At 49.1% G+C, this 20,192-nt stretch overlaps 1 protein-coding gene across 1 annotated transcript in view; it reads right to left on the bottom strand.

The window, feature by feature from the left end:
• Nucleotides 1-2,433: 2,433 nt before the first annotated feature.
• URM1 (ubiquitin related modifier 1) overlaps nucleotides 2,434-20,192 on the bottom strand; it is a 32,620-nt gene continuing 14,861 nt past the window's right edge. Inside the window, exons 3-5 of the mRNA XM_048513484.1 lie at nucleotides 12,942-13,023; nucleotides 6,297-6,345; nucleotides 2,434-3,565 (exon numbers count right to left, since the gene is read on the bottom strand). Of these exons, the coding sequence (XP_048369441.1) occupies nucleotides 3,497-3,565; nucleotides 6,297-6,345; nucleotides 12,942-13,023 (200 nt within the window). The 3' untranslated portion in view covers nucleotides 2,434-3,496. The remainder of the gene's footprint in view (nucleotides 3,566-6,296; nucleotides 6,346-12,941; nucleotides 13,024-20,192) is intronic.

Genomic DNA, 20,192 nt, shown 5'->3' on the forward strand with positions numbered 1-20,192 from the left:
TAACCTCTTACGCCACTGCGTTCGTAAGCCACTCGAGACTCCTTACAGGAGAGAGAATGCAGGGTATAAAAACTCTTCTAAGTGCACAAAGAACAACTATATGTATTAAAGAACTGTAGCCTGTCTCCCTGTCCGTCCGTCCCCCGCCCCCCAAGTCTGGGCTAGAAGGCACAGCTCAGAAAATGCTAAAACTAGGAGAGAGGGAGGTCAGAAATGAAACTGCACCGCAAAATCCAACTTCTCGATCCTCTGGAAACACCTGCAGACTGCCTGGGCTGTCAAATGAATATGACTTTCTCACCGAAATAACACTTACACCTTAAAAGAAAAGGCTGGGAGTCAAACGGCTGGGAATCTCCAGGTTCAAACCAGCCAGAGAACTCTATAAACCCCAGCAGGTACTACCCACAGTGTGGACCCTGGTTGGGTGGAAAGATGGCAGAAATGGTTTTCAAGAAATCAGTAAGAAGAAGAAGAAGACGAAGAGTTTGGATTTATATCCCCGCTTTCTCTCCTGCAGGAGACTTAAAGGGGCTGACAATCTGCTTGCCCTTCCCCCCCTCACAACAAACACTCTGTGAGGTAGGTGGGGCTGAGAGAGCTCCGAGAAGCTGTGACCAGCCCAAGGTCACCCAGCTGGCGTGTGTGGGAGTGTACAGGCTAATCTGAATTCCCCAGAGAAGCCTCCACAGCTCAGGCGGCAGAGCTGGGAATCAAACCTGGCTCCTCCAGATTAGATACATGAGCTCTTAACCTCCTACGCCACTGCTGCTCCTACGTACATCTATTTGGCTTTTGCTGGCAAAAAAAACTTTGTCAAGGCTGAAAATCCCCTTTACCTATCCCCCCCCCCTCCCACCACCCTTGCTGGGAGACACAATGTTCATTTGTTTGTATCCTGGATCTGTACAATATATTATAAAACAATAATAAAGTCAACATTTTTAAAGTGAATCTAAGCTCCGTGGACTTTTCAGTGTGAATAATTAGGAGTCTGTAGTAGGGGGTCAGGAGCTACCGCTGAGAAAAAGGTGCCAGCCAGCATTAATTTCTATTCTATATTTCAAGCGGGGCAGCCATCAAGGTAGGGGGGGGGCTTCACAGAGTACAAGATGGCAAGTCTCTGGCCTGAGAAATCTGCAGTCTGAAATTCAGCGCAGGAGAAAGAGGAAGGAGTGAGTCCCAGGTAAACAGAGGAGGAATACGGGCTCTGGTCATTCACATACTAGCAGGTTTAGCTCTGTCAGGACTTCCGGGGGGGGGGGATTCAGAGGGGGGGGATTTGAAAAAAAAGTAGAAGGGGTAGTCTAATTCAGGTGTTTTGGCAGGCCATTCCAGGCATCAGCAAGAAGAAGAGGAGTTTGGATTTATATCCCCCCTTTCTCTCCTGTAGGAGACTCAAAGGGGCTGACAATCTCCTTGCCCTTCCCCCCTCACAACAAACACCCTGTGAGGTGGGTGGGGCTGAGAGAGCTCCGAGAAGCTGTGACTAGCCCAAGGTCACCCAGCTGGCGTGTGTGGGAGTGTACAGGCTAATCTGAATTCCCCAGATAAGCCTCCACAGCTCAGGCGGCAGAGCTGGGAATCAAACCCGGTTCCTCCAGATTAGATACATGAGCTCTTAACCTCCTACGCCACTGCTCCAAGGGAGAACGGATGAAGTAGGCAGAGCCACATTTTTCTAGCCTGGAAGTTCTCAGCTCTAGTGCCAGAGGGTTAAGATGAAAAACACTCTGCATGTGGCAAGGAGCTCAAACCTGACATCAATCACAGCTTTTGGGACTGAGTTCTATCATTTGGGGTTTGTGGACGACTCTCACTTGCAGCCTAGTAGAAGATGGTGGGACTAGCATCGTTCTCGGCTTCCTGCTTAACTGGAAGGAAGCTGTGAAGGTCCAAAAGCTCTTTTGGACATTTTCGTGGTATTGGAAAGCCTTCCTAAAAAGTGTGGTTTTTGCCTTAGTTGCGCCCCTCCTCTCAGCAGTAGCGCGCAGAACTTGAAGCAGTCTAGCAGGAGGTGCACCGGCGTGCGTGGCAGCCTGTGCCTGCATGCATTCGTTTCCTGCCCAAGGACCGGCGCAGTGGCTGCATCCTTGCCACAGCCCGCTTCGAATGCCCGCCCCTGGAATGCCAGGCCCAGTCATTGCTTGGCCCCATTGGCGCTATGCCACAGTTTGAATCCCACCACCATGGGAACCTGTTACTAAAAGTTCTGGATCCCACCACGGGTCTACTGTAGTTGCTGAAGAGGCAACCTGAGTGGCTTTTCACACACTAAATGGAGGAGTGGCTTGCCTCTTCATTTTAAAAGATGCCTCGGGCTCCAGTTATTTCTCCCTCTATTTTCACCAGCTGAAAGCATGTTACGCATCTCAATACTGAGCTACACAACCTGGACCGTGGTGTGTCACATACAAACAGAACAAACAGAAGTGTGGATAAGGCGCTTCCAAACAACCGTTCGCTCTTTATTGTAGATCTCCATAACCACCCTGCAAAGTAGGCCATTACAAATCCCATCGTACAAATGGGGAGCAAGCGGCGCAGTTAAATTTGCCGCGAAGGCAGAAGTCAAATCCAGATGTCCTAAGGCCGTCTTCTGCTCTCCGTGTCACAGGGGATCTGATTCCTGAAGTCTTTAGCCTCTGGTTCTACAAAACATTCTGCACAAAGAAGGCTGGTTTCTGTGGCCAAGGATCAAAACAGGAAACAGCAGTAGGGGGGGAAAACAGGGCTCAGCAACACATTTAGTTGGTAAAAATGCAGGTGAGAAAGTTCTCCGTGGTCCACAAATTCATGATTTCAAAGCTCTAAGCCATAGGTGTCAAACTTGCGGCCCTCCAGATGTTATGGACTACAGTTCCCATCATCCCCTGCCAGCATGCTGGCAGGGGATGATGGGAACTGTAGTCCATAACATCTGGAGGGCTGCAAGTTTGACACCTGTGCTCTAAGCCAACTGCTTTGTTCGTTCAGCCACATTCCTGCCCATGATATATCCAACGTGGATCGGCTGTTGCAGAGAAGACCGACAACAGATGTTCTTCCTGTAATGGCTGCAGAACGGCCTCACGGACCTCAGATGAGGTGGGAAAGGATATCCACAGCCGCTTCGAACAGAATCCAGGACCGCCTCTCCCACTGCCAAGGAGGAGAGACAGACTGAGCGATAGCAGCAGTAAGCTCGACCGGAGTGTACCCTGGAGCCTAGCCTTTTGGTGCTCCTCGCAGATCATTAAAAGTCATTTGTTCCGTGGTGCGAGTCTCCCGTACCACGCAAGGAAAGCAGCAACCTCATGCAGAGGCCGTTCCGATCTCGGCCCCAGACAAAAGAGCCAGGAGCAGAATCAGAGGAGGGGAGGCCGAGCATTTCCTTTGGGCAGGACTGATTAAGAAGGCATCTGAAAAGGGTCTGACCACATCTTGAACACAGGCAGCGAGCGGGAAGGAGACGAAAATATTCTGTGGCCAGGAATGAAGTCCTTTTTCCAGAGGCCTAGCCACCATGTAAGGTAGAGATGAAAACCACGTTATCCTGGTCTTGGAGTTGATAGTCGAGCTCCCCCTGAAGGTGGGAAAAGAAAACAAAAAAGATAAACATTTCTGCATATTACTTATTTAGAATTTTAACTTGCCCTGAGGGCACGGGGTAGAAGACGACATTAAGATCCAACTATCACGCCAGGAAGAGGCTGCCGAGCTGTGGTCTTGCAGTTCAAAGACGGCTCATAAAATATACAGAGGAGAGAGAGTTCTCAGCTAGTTGACTGTAAAGGGAAAGGGTTAGTACTCGACAAGCTAAACCCAGCTGGGCTCAGCCTGCAGTCAACCTCCTTCCTGCCATCTGAACAGGAGCAACGAAAGAAGGAAAGGGCTTTCCAGATGGCCCCCATAGGGGGCTGGATGGAATCTGTAGGCTGACAACTGCCTGCTCCCCATTTGCACCCAGCTGCTTGTCTACATAATGTTGAGAGGTTTATTGATTTATATTTATATCCTGCCTCATGCTAGCGTCTCTAGACAGCTTACAAAGGGAACCATGGGCACAACAACCCCACAGCAGAAAAGGTAGGACAAGTAGGCCACAAAACAAACAGACACCAAGGGCACAAGAACCCCACAGAAGAAAAGGTAGGCCAAGGGCACAACAACCCCACAGCAGAAAAGGTAGGCCAAGTAGGCCACAAAACAAACAGACACCAAGGGCACAAGAACCCCACAGCAGAAAAGGTAGGCCAAGGGCACAGCAGAAAAGGTAGGCCAAGGGCACAACAACCCCACAGCAGAAAAGGTAGGCCAAGGGCACAACAACCCCACAGCAGAAAAGGTAGGCCAAGGGCACAACAACCCCACAGCAGAAAAGGTAGGCCAAGGGCACAACAACCCCACAGCAGAAAAGGTAGGCCAAGGGCACAACAACCGCACAGCAGAAAAGGTAGGCCAAGAATGCCACAAAACAGACACCAAGGGCACAACAACCCCACAGCAGAAAAGGTAGGCCAAGGGCACAACAATCCCACAGCAGAAAAGGTAGGCCAAGTAGGCCACAAAACAAACAGACACCAAGGGCACAACAACCCCACAGCAGAAAAGGTAGGCCAAGGGCACAACAATCCCACAGCCGAAAAGGTAGGCCAAGTAGGCCACAAAACAAACAGACACCAAGGGCACAAGAACCCCACAGCAGAAAAGGTAGGCCAAGGGCACAAGAACCCCACAGCAGAAAAGGTAGGCCAAGGGCACAACAACCCCACAGAAGAGGTAGGCCAAGTAGGCCACAAAGACAAATAGGGAAGAGAGGAAAAGGGGGTGGTGTCGAAGGGGAAGGGGTCTCTAATCCTAACCTGAACCCGACAAATGCCCAAACTGCAATTAAAACATCACAAACAAAACATAACAATTAAAACAGCAATAAAAAGCTCACTAAAATAACAGCAACTCCCACCCCCAGACCAGTAGCTGTAGGGGGGGGGGGGGGTTCCATGGAGTCTAACCAAATACCTAAATGAAGAAGAAGGTCTTTGCCATCTTCTTAAACCCGTAAAGGGTAGACACACGGTGAGTCTTTGAGGGGAGACTATTTCAGAGCCTGGGGGCAATCACGGAAAAAAATCTCTTGCATGCTCCTACCCCCCACACCTTGGCAGTGGGAAGTACCATCTGGGGGAGATGCCCCATATGATCTCAGGGCCCAGATAGTTACATACCGGCACAGATATGCCTTCAAGCAAGCAGGACCCGAGCTGTGTAGGGCTTCATATGTCAACGTCCAACATCTTGAATTGGGCCCAGGAGCAAATTGGGAGCCAGATGTACCAACCAAGCTGCCGGATGCTACACCTACTTGCATGATTGAGGGATTGGAGCACCTTCCTTATGAGGAGAGGCTGCAGCGTTTGGGACTCTTTAATTTGGAGAGGAGATGTCTGAGGGGGGATATGATTGAAGTCTATAAAATTATGCATGGGGTAGAAAATGTTGACAGAGAGAAATTTTTCTCCGTCACAATACTAGAACCAGGGGGCATACATTGAAAATGCTGGGGGGAAGAATTAGGACTAATAAAAGGAAACACTTCTTCACATAACTCGTGATCTGTGTTTGGAATATGCTGCCACAGGAGGTGGTGATGGCCACTAACCTGGATAGCTTTAAAAGGGGCTTGGACAGATTTATGAAGTCAATCTGTGGCTACCAATCTTGATCCTCCTTGACCTGAGGTTGCAAATGCCTTAGCAGACCAGGTGCTCAGGAGCAGCAGCAGTAGAAGGCCCTTGCTTTCACATCCTGCATGTGATCTCCCAAAGGCATCTGGTGGGCCTCTGCAAGTAGCAGAGTGCTGGACTAGATGGACTCTGATCTGATCCAGCAGGCTCTTTCTGATGTTCTTACTTCAGCTTCCAAACTGTCTTCAAGGGCAGCCCCACATAGTGCGCATTACAGTAATCCGACTGGGACGTTACCAGAGCATGTAACACTATGGTCGGGTCCCCTTTGTCCAAAAACGTCTCTATCTTATTTTCCAAGAATGAAAAGCATGCTGCCTTTCTCTGTTATCTTCCAGCATCCAGCTAAGTTCTGCACCATTTATGCTTTCGCTCAAACCTAGGGAGGAGACAGACACCTCTGACTCCGAGGATCCAGGAGGGGGTTAGACAATTCGGGGTCCTAAGCTCTAGGAGGCAGCCAGATGCCTCGGACTCCCCAGTCACACTTAGCAAGAAGATTCACAACACAGTTTCAAACAACAAAGCACCAAAAAGGGCCAGATAGAAAATGGCAGAAACAGTACAAACCATCAACTCCCAGTCTGCCTCGTTGATGAGCACCAAGATACCCGGCCTCCTGCAGAAAAAAACAACAGGAAATAAGGCACACGGACATGTTTATATTCAAACAATTCAAATCTATATTTTGCCATCTGGTCTCAGGATTCCACTCTCCTTCTCCAGAACGGAATTCTCCATTCTCTCTTCACCGTTTTCTTCGTCTCAAGGACTATTGTTTCACAGAGAATCCTGAATTTCAGTTTATTGCTTGGCGGTTTTAAAAGAAAAGCATGAGTTTAGTTTGGGCTGTTGGACTTCTGCCAACATGAGTGCGCTATTCTGACAGAAAGTCGACTCCGAGGAAGAAAATGACAATTCACTTCAACTGGCAAACTTCCGTTTTCGAGCCTCCATGATTACAGAGCCTCGATGATTCGAGCCTCCATGATTACAGAAATGTATTTGAAAACATACAAAAACAAATGTATTTGAAAACATGCAATATATTTGAAAACATACAATTACTTAAAACAATGCTCCACAATTTTTTTTTACTGTAGTAAGTTAAAATCACAATCCAAAGAATAAAAACAAAAAATGACTAGGTTATAAAGTACTTATTTCACAGAGACTTCTAGTTTCCTCTGCAACCAATATAACCCTTAAACTCTAAACGTCCACACTCAGCCATTAAGCATCAAAACAGAATTAAATCTTTAGCATCGTTATTGATAAAAAGTCTCACTGTTCTCTACTGAATCCTATTTTAACCATCCTTAACCTTCAGAACCTCTAGTCATATATTTTTCCCCTCACAGATAAAGAACTTGGAGAGAATGAACGGATGAGGCAAATAAAGCAGGAGAAACATATATACATTAGAGCTTGGCACAGAGATTCAGTATTTAGTTTTCAGGCACAGACTTACTAGTACTTATTCAGTTTCAGTTCTCAGTTACAGTTCAGCTTAGATGTTACATAGTTGTTTCTTAGATGGTACAGTTCCTTTTACTTCAGATGTTCTGGCTAATGGCTTGTTCACACTCAGGGTCCTAACAGGCTTGGTGCCTATACTCAGTACCCTTACACAGCTCTCACAATTAAAAAAGCCTCAACTAAAACATAAAACAATCTCCTGAAGAAACACAAAGCAAAACCCAATACCCTAGACCAGCGATTCCCAACCAGGGTTCCGTGGTACCCTGGGGTGCCGTGAGCATGTCCCAGGGGTACCGCAATGTCAATGCTACTGCCCTCACTTTGCAGTGTGTCCTGCTGGCACCAGCAAGGACATGGAGCTGGCCCAGGGGGCAGGACCTGCCGCAAGGTCAGGAGTCACTTCCCCCCCACTCCCGAGCTTTCCTTCACCCTGGGAGGGGAAGGTGGGAGGTGACAAGCAGTGGAACTGGGAGGGGAAGGTGGGGGAGGATGGCAGGGGTACTGTGAGATATGAAGAGTGAGGTCAAGGGTACCATGATGTTGAAAAGGTTGGAGAACACTGCCCTAGACTAACTGGTACCCAGGAACTCTTCCCTCACTTGAAGATATGCCTCATTGGTGTATATGTATGGCCCTTCAGCTTGGACCCTCAATAAACCCCTCCACCAGTTATCTCAGTCTGTGCACGTTATTGCTTCCACCCAGCTTGCAGGCTGATATTAGTAAAACCAGTCACACTTTTGACTGACCTACTCCCTCAGTTAAGGCACGATGACTCTTAACACAAGGAACTCTAAAGTCCAAAAGTATTTCAAATTGTTCTGTCGGGGAGTTAACCTCCTCCCCCTCTGCATCATTTAGCCTTTGGGCCAATCACAGTACAGGATGCCAAAGTCAATCAGGTGGCATCTTCGTTCTTAGGCCTCTGTGCATCACTCTGAATGTAAACAATGCTTTGCTTCAGACAGACTTGCACTTTCAAAATTAGCTTTTGCAGGTCCAGCGGCATGGCATTTGCTCTCTAGATTTCAGCAACTGATATTCAGGTGTGCAGCTGCTTTTGAACACGAACGCTTATAGCATTCATGTGATTTAGACCTACCTGTCCGCTCAGCATTGGTCAAATCCCACTTTAAACCCACCATCAAAACTGACGTCCATAAACTTTGCATGAAGTGCTTCATGTGAGGTACTCCTCGTTTGTTCTGAATCTACCACCCATCCATTGGGAACAGCTACTATTATGAAAAGGGGAGGACAGTTTCTTAACACTCCAGGTGCTCGGGAGCAACAGCCGCAGAAGGCCATTGCTTTCACATCCTGCACGTGAGCTCCCAAAGGCACCTGGTGGGCCACTGCGAGTAGCAGAGAGCTGGACTAGATGGACTCTGGTCTGATCCAGCTGTCTCTTTCTTATGTTCTTAAGGCCCTTGCTTTCACGTCCTGCATGTGAGCTCCCAAAGGCACCTGGTGGGCCACTGCGAGTAGCAGAGAGCTGGACTAGATGGACTCTGGTCTGATCCAGCAGGCTCTTTCTTATGTTCTTAAGGCCCTTGCTTTCACGTCCTGCAGGTGAGCTCCCAAAGGCACCTGGTGGGCCACTGCGAGTAGCAGAGAGCTGGACTAGATGGACTCTGGTCTGATCCAGCAGGCTCGTTCTTATGTTCTTAAGGCCCTTGCTTTCACATCCTGCAGGTGAGCTCCCAAAGGCACCTGGTGGGCCACTGCGAGTAGCAGAGAGCTGGACTAGATGGACTCTGGTCTGATCCAGCTGGCTTGTACTTATGTTCTTATGTTCTCCGTCACCTCTCAATAGCTGGGAGCCATGATGAAAGAAGAGGTCCCCCAACCCTTGGAGTTTGAAGGCACCTTTAGAATTCTGACCCAGACAGGTCGGCGTAATCAGAACCCTTGCCAGGCAAAAGACCCACCTGGCGAGCCCACTTTCTATGAAAAGCCTGATGGGGGCAGGGATGCTGTCAGAAGGAATCACAGTGCCCACTGACAACCACGTTGGGGACCCCCAGTCTACAGTATCCCTCACGATCACATTTTCTCTGAACTGAGACGGCCCTAGCGCTTCTGTCTGAGGGAAGATGCTTCAATCCTTCCATCGCTTTGCGGGTGGCGTAGTGGCTAAGAGCAGTGGCTAAGAGCAGGTGCACTCTGATCTGGAGGAACCGGGTTTGATTCCCAGTTCTGCCGCTTGAGTTGTGGAGGCTTATCTGGGGAATTCAGATTAGCCTGTGCACTCCCACACACGCCAGCTGGGTGACCTTGGGCTAGTCACAGTTCTTCAGAGCTCTCTCAGCCCCACCCACCTCACAGGGTGTTTGTTGTGAGGGGGGAAGGGCAAGGAGGTTGTAAGCCCCTTTGAGTCTCCTACAGGAGAGAAAGGGGGGATATAAATCCAAACTCTTCTTTTCTTTTCAGATCTACAATGTCTCTTGAAAAACAGGGCCGTCAGAATGGTGCTTCACGCTCCCAAGGAATCGGGCACATCCAGCTGTTGACTCTCACCCCCTTCCACAGTATTTCAGCACCTGGAAGCAATGCAGGCCCCAGTAGACAAAGGAGGGTTTTAAAAATTTCAGTGGCAGAAACAACTGCATGATCACAGGGAGAGGCCGTGCCTCTTTTTTTGAAAATAAACATTGCTCCCCCTGGGGGGAAGGAGGAGACACAGAGATCACAGACAGACACCATTCCCGAGATGACCCCCGGGCCGACAGCTTTTCAATATGCCATCGCCGAGCCTCGTAATTGAAATCTGTGCCCTGCAAATTGAACACAGGCTGGCTGGAGCGGCCAAAGGAAGCAACTGCAGCCCCTTTGGCTAATAGCTGTAAACAGCCAGGATCAACTCCAAGCCTTGGATCGGAGGCAAGAGGGATTCCCCCGTCTTTGATCGCTGCCGGAGTCCTGCGGTTGCCTCTCTGGCTGCCAGGGGACCTTGGCACACGCTCCGACTCGCACAGGCTGGTGATGAATGTTAAGCACGTGGCTTCCCAGAGCTGCAAAGATGAGCTCCTGCCTCCCGGTGATTACAAAAATCATAATAAATTCCTACCAAGGCTGTGCTCGCTGGTGCTTCCTGAAGAAGAAGAAGAAGAAGAAGAAGAAGAAGAAGAAGAAGAAGAAGAAGAAGAAGAAGAAGAAGAAGAAGAAGAAGAAGAAGAAGGAGGAGGAGAAGGAGGAGGAGGAGGAGGAGGAGGAGGAGGAGGAGGAGGGGGAGGAGGAGGAGGGGAGGAGGAGGAGGGGGAGGAGGAAGAAGAAGAAGAAGAAGAGGAGGAGGAGGAAGAAGAAGAAGAGGATGAAGAAGGAGAAGAAGGAGAAGAAGGAGAAGAAGGAGAAGGAGAAGAAGAAGAAGAGGAAGAAGATGATGAAGATGAAGAAGAAGAACAAAAAGAAGAAGAAGAAGAGGAGGAAGAAGAAGAAGAAGAAGAAGAAGAAGAAGAAGAAGAAGAAGAAGAAGAAGAAGAGGAAGAAGAGGAAGAAGGAGAAGAAGGAGAAGAAGGAGAAGGAGACGAAGAAGAAGAAGAAGAAGAGGAGGAGGAGGAGGAGGAGGAGGAGGAGGAGGAGGAGTAGTTTGGATTTATATCCCCCCTTTCTCTCCTGCAGGAGACTCAAAGGGGCTTACAATCTCCTTGCCCTTCCCCACTCACAACAAACACCTGGTGAGGTGGGTGGGGCTGAGAGAGCTCCGAGAAGCTGTGACTAGCCCAAGGTCACCCAGCTGGCGTGTGTGGGAGTGTACAGGCTAATCTGAATTCCCCAGATAAACCTCCACAGCTCAGGCGGCAGAGCTGGGAATCAAACCCGGTTCCTCCAGATTAGATACACGAGCTCTTAACCTCCTATGCCACTGCTGCTCCTTAGTGTCCACGCAGCGTAATAAATGCACTGGAAGCTGCCCACCAGTTTGCCCAAAAGAAGGAAACAAACAGCACAGGTTTCTTCCACTAAGAAAGGCTTTATCTTTACGGTGCTGTATAATTACTCTCCGCTCTCCAACTATCAGCAAACAAAACTCCCACTACTTCGACCATCACACCACGCCACACACACATAGTGTTGCTAGGCGGCTTTATACTAGCCACCGTCCAATCAGCTTGTGGATAAATATGCTGACTAGCGTGTTTGACTTTTGACAGTTCTTGATCTCTGTGATCAGGATGTGTTCTCTACTGTCCTGTATAGCTCAACAAGAAGCCGTGTCAAGGCCAAGAAGTGGGTGGGAAGACGGGCAGGCCAGCGCAGTCTGCGCTAACATGGCAAGGCAGGAGGCAGCTGAAACAGATGAAGGTGCTGTGAACTGCAACACGCAAAGCTGTTCGTCTGGGGGCAGCCTGCAGGAAGAAAGGCGTGAGCGTTTGTCCTATACGTGCGATGATCATTGAAATCCTGTGCCCAAGTCGACCCGCACTCTGCGCTAGGAAAAGCTGACTTCCCAGAGCAGGAGTGTGCTTTGACTCCTCCAGTTGATACAGCCCAGGTGCTGGGAAACATCTTTTCCTGCCTGAGCCCTTGGACAGCAGATGGCAGCTGGAGTAAACAACCGTGGGTCAGCTGGACCAGTGGTTTGAAGAAAGGATCGTATTGAATGCTGGAGACTCTTCTCAGGGGCGGGGCTGTGGCTCAGTGATAGAACACCTACCTTGCATGCAGAAGGGTCTGGGATCAGTCCCTGGCATCTCTAGGTCAGGTGATGGGATGGTCCCGTGCCTGGGAACCTGGACAGCCACTGCCAGTCACAGTAAATACTAGCCTCTGGAACAGGCAGTTTCATGTGTGAGTTGAGAGACAGGTGCTCATCTAAAACTGCCGACTGTAGTGATAAGAACATCAGAACGAGCCTGCTGGATCAGACCAGAGTCCATCTAGTCCAGCACTCTGCTACTCGAAGTGGCTCACCAGGTGCCTTTGGGAGCTCACAGGCTGTATGGGAAAGCAATGGCCTTCTGCTGCTGCTGCTCCCGAGCACCTGGTCTGCTAAGGCATTTGCAACCTCAGATCAAGGAGGATCAAGATTGGTAGCCAGAGATCGACTTCTCCTCCATAAATCTGTCCAAGCCCCCTTTAAAGCTATTCCGGTTAGTGGCCATCACCACCTCCTGTGGCAGCAGATTCCAAACACCAATCCACATTGCGTGAAGAAATGTTTCTTTTTATTAGTCCTAATTCTTCCCCCCAGCATTTTCAGTGTATGCCCCCTTGTTCTAGTATTGTGAGGAAGAAAGAAAAATGTCTTTGTGTTGACATTTTCTACCCCATGCATAATTTCATAGACTTCAATCATATCCCCCCCTCAGACGTCTCCTCTCCAAACGAAAGAGTCCCAAACGCTGCAGCCTCTCCTCTTAAGGAAGGTGGTCCAATCCTTCAATCATCCTCATTGCCCTTCTCTGCACTTTGTGGTGACACAAGTAAAATTTATAGCACAGTCTCTTTTCATTAGCCCTCAAATGGTTAACAGGCATCAAGCCCTTTTCAACATCTGAGCCTGCTACCCTTTAAAAAGCAAGTTTAAGGAGAATGATCTCAAGAGGCTCCTGAAAAATAACGAGATCCAGCAGAGAAGGGAGGTTGTTCAGTTCCACAGCTGTGCACGGTGACTCAATGGGCTCTTGCTTTCTGGGACGGGACCCCTGGAAGCAGGTAACTACCAAGCAGGTGTGCCAGGGCTGGAGGAATCCGAAGCAGAGCGCCCTCGCGTCAAATCGCGGTACTTACACGGAGTCTCCTTGCATGAATAATTCTGGTCTCTCTTTCAACAGGTTGTCTTTGATCCAGACAAGGAGGCTTCGAACGTCCCCTGGAAAAGGCAAAACGAAGAACAGGAGAGCATTCAGCGTGCTTGGGATTTACCACCAGTGCTGAGTAGTATAAAAGGCCTGCAACTTCTCCCCTGCTCAAAGAAGGGCATAGAGAGGTCACTATAATGTTTCCAGCAAACACAATCACGTGCAAGAGTCTGTGGAATAATCTGCTTGCAAAATTGGTATATTTCATGTATTTAAGACATTTGTTAGCCACCTTTCTTCCCTGCGCTGCTCAAAGCGGTTTGTGATACAGATAAAATGCATAAAGTATATGAAAACCAAAATTAAAGTGACCGCTAGCAACTTAATCGAACGAGGTCCTCAATTCTGTTGTCCTGTGACTTGTCTCTTCTCCTGAAGCATCAACACTGAATCTATGTCAGGAGCAGCAGTGGCGTAGGAGGTTAAGAGCTCGTGTATCTAATCTGGAGGAACCGGGTTTGATTCCCCGCTCTGCCACCTGAGCTGCGGAGGCTTCTCTGGGGAATTCAGATTAGCCTGTACACTCCCACGCACGCCAGCTGGGTGACCTTGGGCTAGTCACAGCTTCTCAGAGCTCTCTCAGCCCCACATACCTCACAGGGTGTGAGGGGGGAAGGGCAAGGAGATTGTCAGCCCCTTTGAGTCTCCTGCAGGACTGCATTGTTAGAGTGGTCGTCACTGATATTACAGCTTAAGGACGAGCCACACCACTAGGCTTCTCCCTCCGACTGGCTCCGCTTGCTTTGCCCACGTCTGTCCCACCTTCTCCGCTATCTGGATTCAAAACTTCTAGCCCATCTTTCTTTTTTAAAAGTGACCTTCTATAAACAGCAAAAGAATGATGGGCTAGAACAGTGGTGGCGAACCTATCCTATGGCACTCCAGATGTTCATGGACTACAATTCCCATCAGCCCGTGCCAGCATGGCCAATTGGCCATCAGCCCCCGCCAGCAATTATGCTGTTAACCACTACGCCACTGCTGCTCCTTCTAGCCCAGTGGTGGCGAACCTATGGCACTCCAGATGTTCATGGACTACAATTCCCATCAGCCCTGCCACTTGGCCATGCTGGCAGGGGCTGCTGGGAATTGTAGTCCATGACATCTGCAGAGCCGTGGTTTGCAGACCCCTGCTTTGGACAGTCCCCCTTCAAGGAAACTCTCTGCCTCGTTGGCATCTCCTTCTCTGAAAAGCTGTTTATCTTTCCCTTATTAAAGTCCATCTTTTATCTTTCTGCTTTAGAGGCTGACAGAACAGACAGGCGCATGAGTGCACACGCATATGGATGGAGCAACGGAGGAAAGCAATAAGTGGGGGAAGGGATGGGGAACAGTTTTTCCGTCTCACAGTATCAATCTCACTGCAAGCCAAAACCATCAGGCAATAAGAGACGTTCACTTCCTGCTGGCAAGGTGAGAAGAAACAGAAGGGAGAACATAATTGGTTGTTCTGGGTTTTCCGGGCTGTGTGGCCGTGGTCTGGTAGATCTTGCTCCTAACGTTTCGCCTGCATCTGTGGCTGGGACCTTCAGAAGATGCCAGACATAGATGCAGGCGAAACGTTAGAAGCTAAAGCTACCAGACCACGGCCACACAACCTGGATACCTCTGCAGATGCCAGACACAGATGCAGGTGAAACGTTGAGAACAAGTGGTTCTGGTGGGTTTTCTGGGCTGTGTGGCTGGCATCTTCAGACCTGGGACATGGACAATATATACCCCAAACATTTCTTTCTTTCTCGACATGGTGTGTAACAGACTTCCCTCTGTGATATACCTAAGATGCCAGCCACAGATGCAGGCAAAACGTTAGGAACAAGATCCACCAGACCATGGCCACACAGCCCGGAAAACCCACCAGAACCAGTTGAATCCAGCCACGACAATACGTTTTATGGGCATGACCAATGACAACTGTGGAGTTTTCCTTGGTTCTTTGTACTTCCACAGTCCTCACCTTCTTGAAATCTTTCAAACATCAGCCAGAACCCTTCTCAGCATCCTCTGGCAAAAAATTACCTTCATCTCACTGAAGAAATCAGCTTACTGAAGAAATCCTAAAGCACCAACTCTACAATCATCAGGGCTGAATTTCAAATCTGAGTGTTCTTCAAAAATTGGAGCTGAAGCTTTTCATTTTAGGGAACACTGGCTGATTACAATGCGAACACTTATCTCGGGACTCTTCTCTGTGCCGTGGGCTTGCAGAGGGCTCTCCTCGCATTTCTGTTTACACACGAGGAGGCAGCCCAGTGCCTGCTTTGCAGCTGCTTGCTGAAGTCTCAACAGGCCGTTCTTTCTGATGCTTCTCTTAACTCCGCCCATCAACAGTCTTAAAGGCACGGATCTCGCCAATCCTGATCGTTGGGGAGGGCAGAAGCAGAATGGGGGAAGGGAGGTGGAGTCAGAAAGAGACTCTGCTTGTGCTATTCCTTTGCAAAACCCAAGTCTCTGTTGTTAGTATATCAATGTAGCGATACAAGCATTTAGAGAAGCAGGAAGAAGTCACCAACAGGGAAAAGGGCGAGGGGGAAGCGTGCAAAGCAGTGCCAGGGAGGGTGTGTGTGTGTGGGGGGGGGGGTGAGACTGGACGGGCTGGCTCTGGATGGAGGGAAGAGGTTTGGGGCAAAGGTGTGCCCACCGGCAAATCTGAATTCTCTGGCTGCGAAACAAAATTACATTCGTGCTAGAAGTGGCCTCGCTTGCTGCAGAGAGAACAGAAAGTTAAAGCGGAGGCTTGAGGAAACATGTCTGTGCATGAAATCTTGTGGCGACGCACATTTGCCCCCGTTGAGCAGCAGATGCCTTATGTGTCACAAGATGCCTTGTGGCCACTGTCTCTGTAGAAGAGTTTTTGCATCTTTCTTTAAAATAAATTTTTATTGCTGAATTTGTTGGTGTGAAATTCAGGTTTTTCAGTTTGCTATCTGCAATAATGGAGGGAAATGACTATACAGCATTACAATAAAATAAATGCAGGTGCATATGAGAAATGTGTTGCTGTATCCTGTGTCCAAGAGTAAATCCAGCAGGCTTCTAAGCAGGGCACAACACGTACGGTCTTCTCTGCCTATATCCAGCTTCTGCAGCTCGCAGGTAGACTGCATCAGTGTATGGATGTTTGATTTAATTATTACGGCCAAAGTCCAAAGAGAGCCCTGTCTTTCTCAAATTTATCTGGCCTTAGTTTTTCAAATATACAAATTGACATCTTAAAGCAAGAAGTAAGCAAAAGTTCTAAAACGAATCTGTCAGCTCAGTCCCTTTCTCTGATCCCTCTTTCCCTGCAAGGATTAAAATGATTATGGACAGCAGTCCAGAATTACTAAGACCTCCTACATTTATAGACCTTGAAATAGAAACAAAAACATAGGTATGGCAAAAGATTATGGGGTGTTTGTGTGGTCAAGTCACAGATGGTTTATAGCGACCCTGTAGGGTTTTCCAAGCAAGAGACATTTGGAGGTGGTTTGCTACAGCCTGTCTCTACGTGGGCTGAGAGAGTTTTGCAAGAACTGTGACTGGCCCAAGGTCACCCAGCAGGCTTCATGTGGAGGAGCAGGGAATGGAAACCAGTTCTACAGACTAGAGTCTGCCGCTCTTAACCTCTGCACCATGTAGACCTCTAGAGATGCAGTTAACTATCAGGTAAGTCCTGATTTTTCTGTTCATCACTTTGAAACTGCTCCCAAACGTGGAGCTTCAGCCAAGGTGTGTGCGGCAGACTGGTGAGTTCAAGCCAAGAGAGAGGGTCGCAGTACAAGACAACCCAAGCTGTATGCCTTCGAGCAACCCCCAGCCCTAGACACAGACTCTCGCAATTGTGCCCACAACTCCTCTGGCTCACAGCGCCCATCAGAGCCCGGCTGCCCACCAAGGAAACACCAAAACTTTTGCAGATTTTGCAGCCACGAATCTCATTTCGGACATTGCGCCGGGAGGGGGACAGAAAAGCAAGAGAGTTGAGGGGTGGGGAGAAACCCCACCGCCCCAGGAGACATCTCCAGAGACGTGGCAATAAATAAGACGTACACTGAGCCGGTCACCGAGGCGTCAGAGCAGTAAGGAGGTCAATTCTCAAGTCGCTACCCAGACACCTCCCCCGTGGGGTCCGATGCCTTTGACACTGCCTCCCCTCCCCCCCTCACCCCCAGAGAATGAGATCATTTATCATACTGACCGGCCCAACTCCAATTTGCTGAGGTCACCAGCTCACCCCACCCCTGGCCGGTAGTCATGACAAAAAACCCTCCCCCCCCACCTCTTTTCGACTGTGCCTCCCACCTCCACGGATGAGAAGAGGGTTTGAGTGATAGATGACTTATTCTTCAACGGGGCTGGGGGGCGTGGGGGGGGGGGGCTGGGGCTGGCGGCTCTGCAAGTCCAATGTCTGACTTACCGTGTTTCCCCGAATATAAGACAGTGTCTTATATTAATTTTTGCTCCCAAAGATGCGCTATGTTTTATTTTCAGGGGATGTCTTATTTTTCCTGTGTTCTGTTCGTCGGGCATGCTTCCAAACAAAAACTTTGTTATGTCTTACTTTCGGGGGATGCCTTATATTTCGCACTTCAGCAAAACCTCTACCATGTCTTATTTTTGGGGGATGTCTTATATTAGGGGAAACAGGGTAGCTAGCTGAAGGAGGAGAGAAGGGGGGGGGTCAGACAAGACAGGCGTGCAGGTTAATTCAGTTCTACTTTTGCATTTCACACACCCCCCACCCCCAATTTTATGGGGAAAGTGTTTTATGAATCGAAATCATCATGATCATCATCTCTGGGACGGTTCGCTTCTGTCCATACATAAATAACAAATGGACAATCACGTTTCTTTGTTATTTATATATGGACAGAAGGAAACACGATTGTCCGCTTGGGGGGAAAGGGGGCGAGAAGTCAGAGAAGAGCCGCAGAAATGAACACAGGTCTCTGACTGATGGTGGGGCGTTGGGGGAAGGGGGGAAACTCTGAGCTCCGGACCCCTTTGCAGGCTCTGCTCGTTCGATTCTCTCTGGGGAATCGCTGAACGCACAGATACGCGCACGAGCAAAACGCTTTCTTTCCGCCCAATGGTGGTTCGGCATCTGTCACGGTCAAGGAGATGGCATGCCAGTTATGCAAATGGGACGCGGCCTTCTGGGAGACAACATATTTCATATCTGCCTCTCCTCTTCCCCCCTCCCCACAGAGGCACAGATGCACAGCCCAGCCACCAGACAAAGCTCCTGCCGCCGTCCGCCAGCCGAGCAGGCAAACGAAATGCGTCCGCGCAGTTCGGCGAGGCAGCCTGCTTGCTTAGGAGCTGGGAGAGCTGGTCCAAGTCCCAAATATCAGGAACTCACCTTGAGCAAGTGGCACTCATAAATTCCGGTGCTCATTTGCAAGCTGGGATCAACGGGCGACTTAGCAGGGCTACGGCGTGAACGGAGGGAGATCGACGGGGCAAATAAGATTGTAGCAATTCCACCATATAGGAAAAATACAGCCATGTTTTAGCCAAAATGTCTATTTTTTTAATCGTAAGGCCGGTTCACTTTTAGGGTATATTAACAGAACCATAATTTCCAAGAAGTCAGTGTCAGCTTTCTCTCATTTGGACGGCCCAGGTGAACCCAAACTTGTCAGATTTTAGAAGCTTAGCAGGGTTGGTTAGTACTTGGATGAGAGACCACCAAGGAAGTCCAAGGTTACTATGCAGAGGAAGGCAATGAGATATTATCTCTCCTGCCTTGAAAAACCCTTCCGGGTCACTGTAAGTCGGCTGGCTGCAACGTGGCAGCACTTTACACATATAGTATCGGTTGCCAAGTAACATTCTGAGAATCCTGGCTTTCATTTTTAAACAAGAACATCACTTGCCCTTAAGGCTACAAAGAGAGGCTTGAAAGTGTGTGTGAAAAATGTTTAGCTGGCAATGGAAAGTAGAAGAAGAAAAAGAAGAGTTTGGATTTATATCCCCCCTTTCTCTCCTGCAGGAGACTCAAAGGGGCTGACAATCTTCTTTCCCTTCCCTCCTCACAACAAACACCCTGTGAGGTAGGTGAGGCTGAGAGAGCTCAGAAGAACTGTGACCAGCCTAAGGTCACCCAGCTGGCGTGTGTGGGAGTGCACAGGTTAATTTGAATTCCCCAGATAAGCCTCCACAGCTCAGGCGGCAGAGCTGGGAATCAAACCCGGTTCCTCCAGATTAGATACACAAGCTCTTAACCTCCTACGCCACTGCTGCTCCAGTGTAGAAGAATCTCCAGTGATGTGCTGGTGAGGGTGGGTCCTTCAATGCTATGACCAGCAGAACACCCACACATTTAATTGTTTTTATTATTTATGTCATTTCTACACTGCCTTTCTCCCAGGGGCGGAGTGAGGGGGAACTGCGCCCAGGGCGCCCCCGTGCCCCTGCCGTCACGCCAGCCCCTGCCCCGGAATGCCCCGGCCATGCCCCCACACTGGGGCATGCCTGGGGCGTCTCCCCCCCCCGGTCCCGTGGGTGCTACACCACTGCTTTCTCCCCAATGGGACCCCAAAGCAGCTGACATCAATATCTTCTCTATTTTATCTCCAGGCAGTAGGTTAGATTGAGAGTGCGTGGCTGGCCGCAGGTCACCTGGCAAGCTTCCATGGAGGAGTACAGTTTCGAACGCAGGTCTCACAGATCCTAGTCCAGCCCTCTAAGCACCACACGGCACTGGCCCTCAATTTTAAATGGCTGGTCGCCTTTTCCTCTTAAACCAAAACAGCTCCAGTCTTATCAAAAGTACCGTTCAAGAAGTGAACACTGAGAAGCATTCTACTTACAGCGCCCGTTCAGCACCGCAACCAGAGATGCTTCCAGAGGAAGGTTTTGAAAATCAACCAAGGCTCTGGAATCACCCCCAACCCGTAGGTGATCTAAGTTCCAAAAAAAAAGTGATACCAGAAGCTGCAAATTGTTTTCCTGCCTTGGTATATCACAACAGCTGAAGAAGAAGAAGAAGAAGAAGAAGAAGAAGAAGAAGAAGAAGAAGAAGAAGAAGAAGAAGAAGAAGAAGAAGAAGAAGAAGAAGAAGAAGAAGAAGAAGAAGAAGAAGAAGAAGAAGAAGAAGAAGAAGAAGAAGAAGAAGAAGAAGAAGAAGAAGAAGAAGAAGAAGAAGAAGAAGAAGAAGAAGAGGGAGGAGGAGGAGGAGGAGGAGGAGGAGGAG

The sequence above is a fragment of the Sphaerodactylus townsendi genome, linkage group LG12, assembly GCF_021028975.2.
Source record: "Sphaerodactylus townsendi isolate TG3544 linkage group LG12, MPM_Stown_v2.3, whole genome shotgun sequence".
Classification (NCBI taxonomy): Eukaryota; Metazoa; Chordata; class Lepidosauria; order Squamata; family Sphaerodactylidae; genus Sphaerodactylus; species Sphaerodactylus townsendi.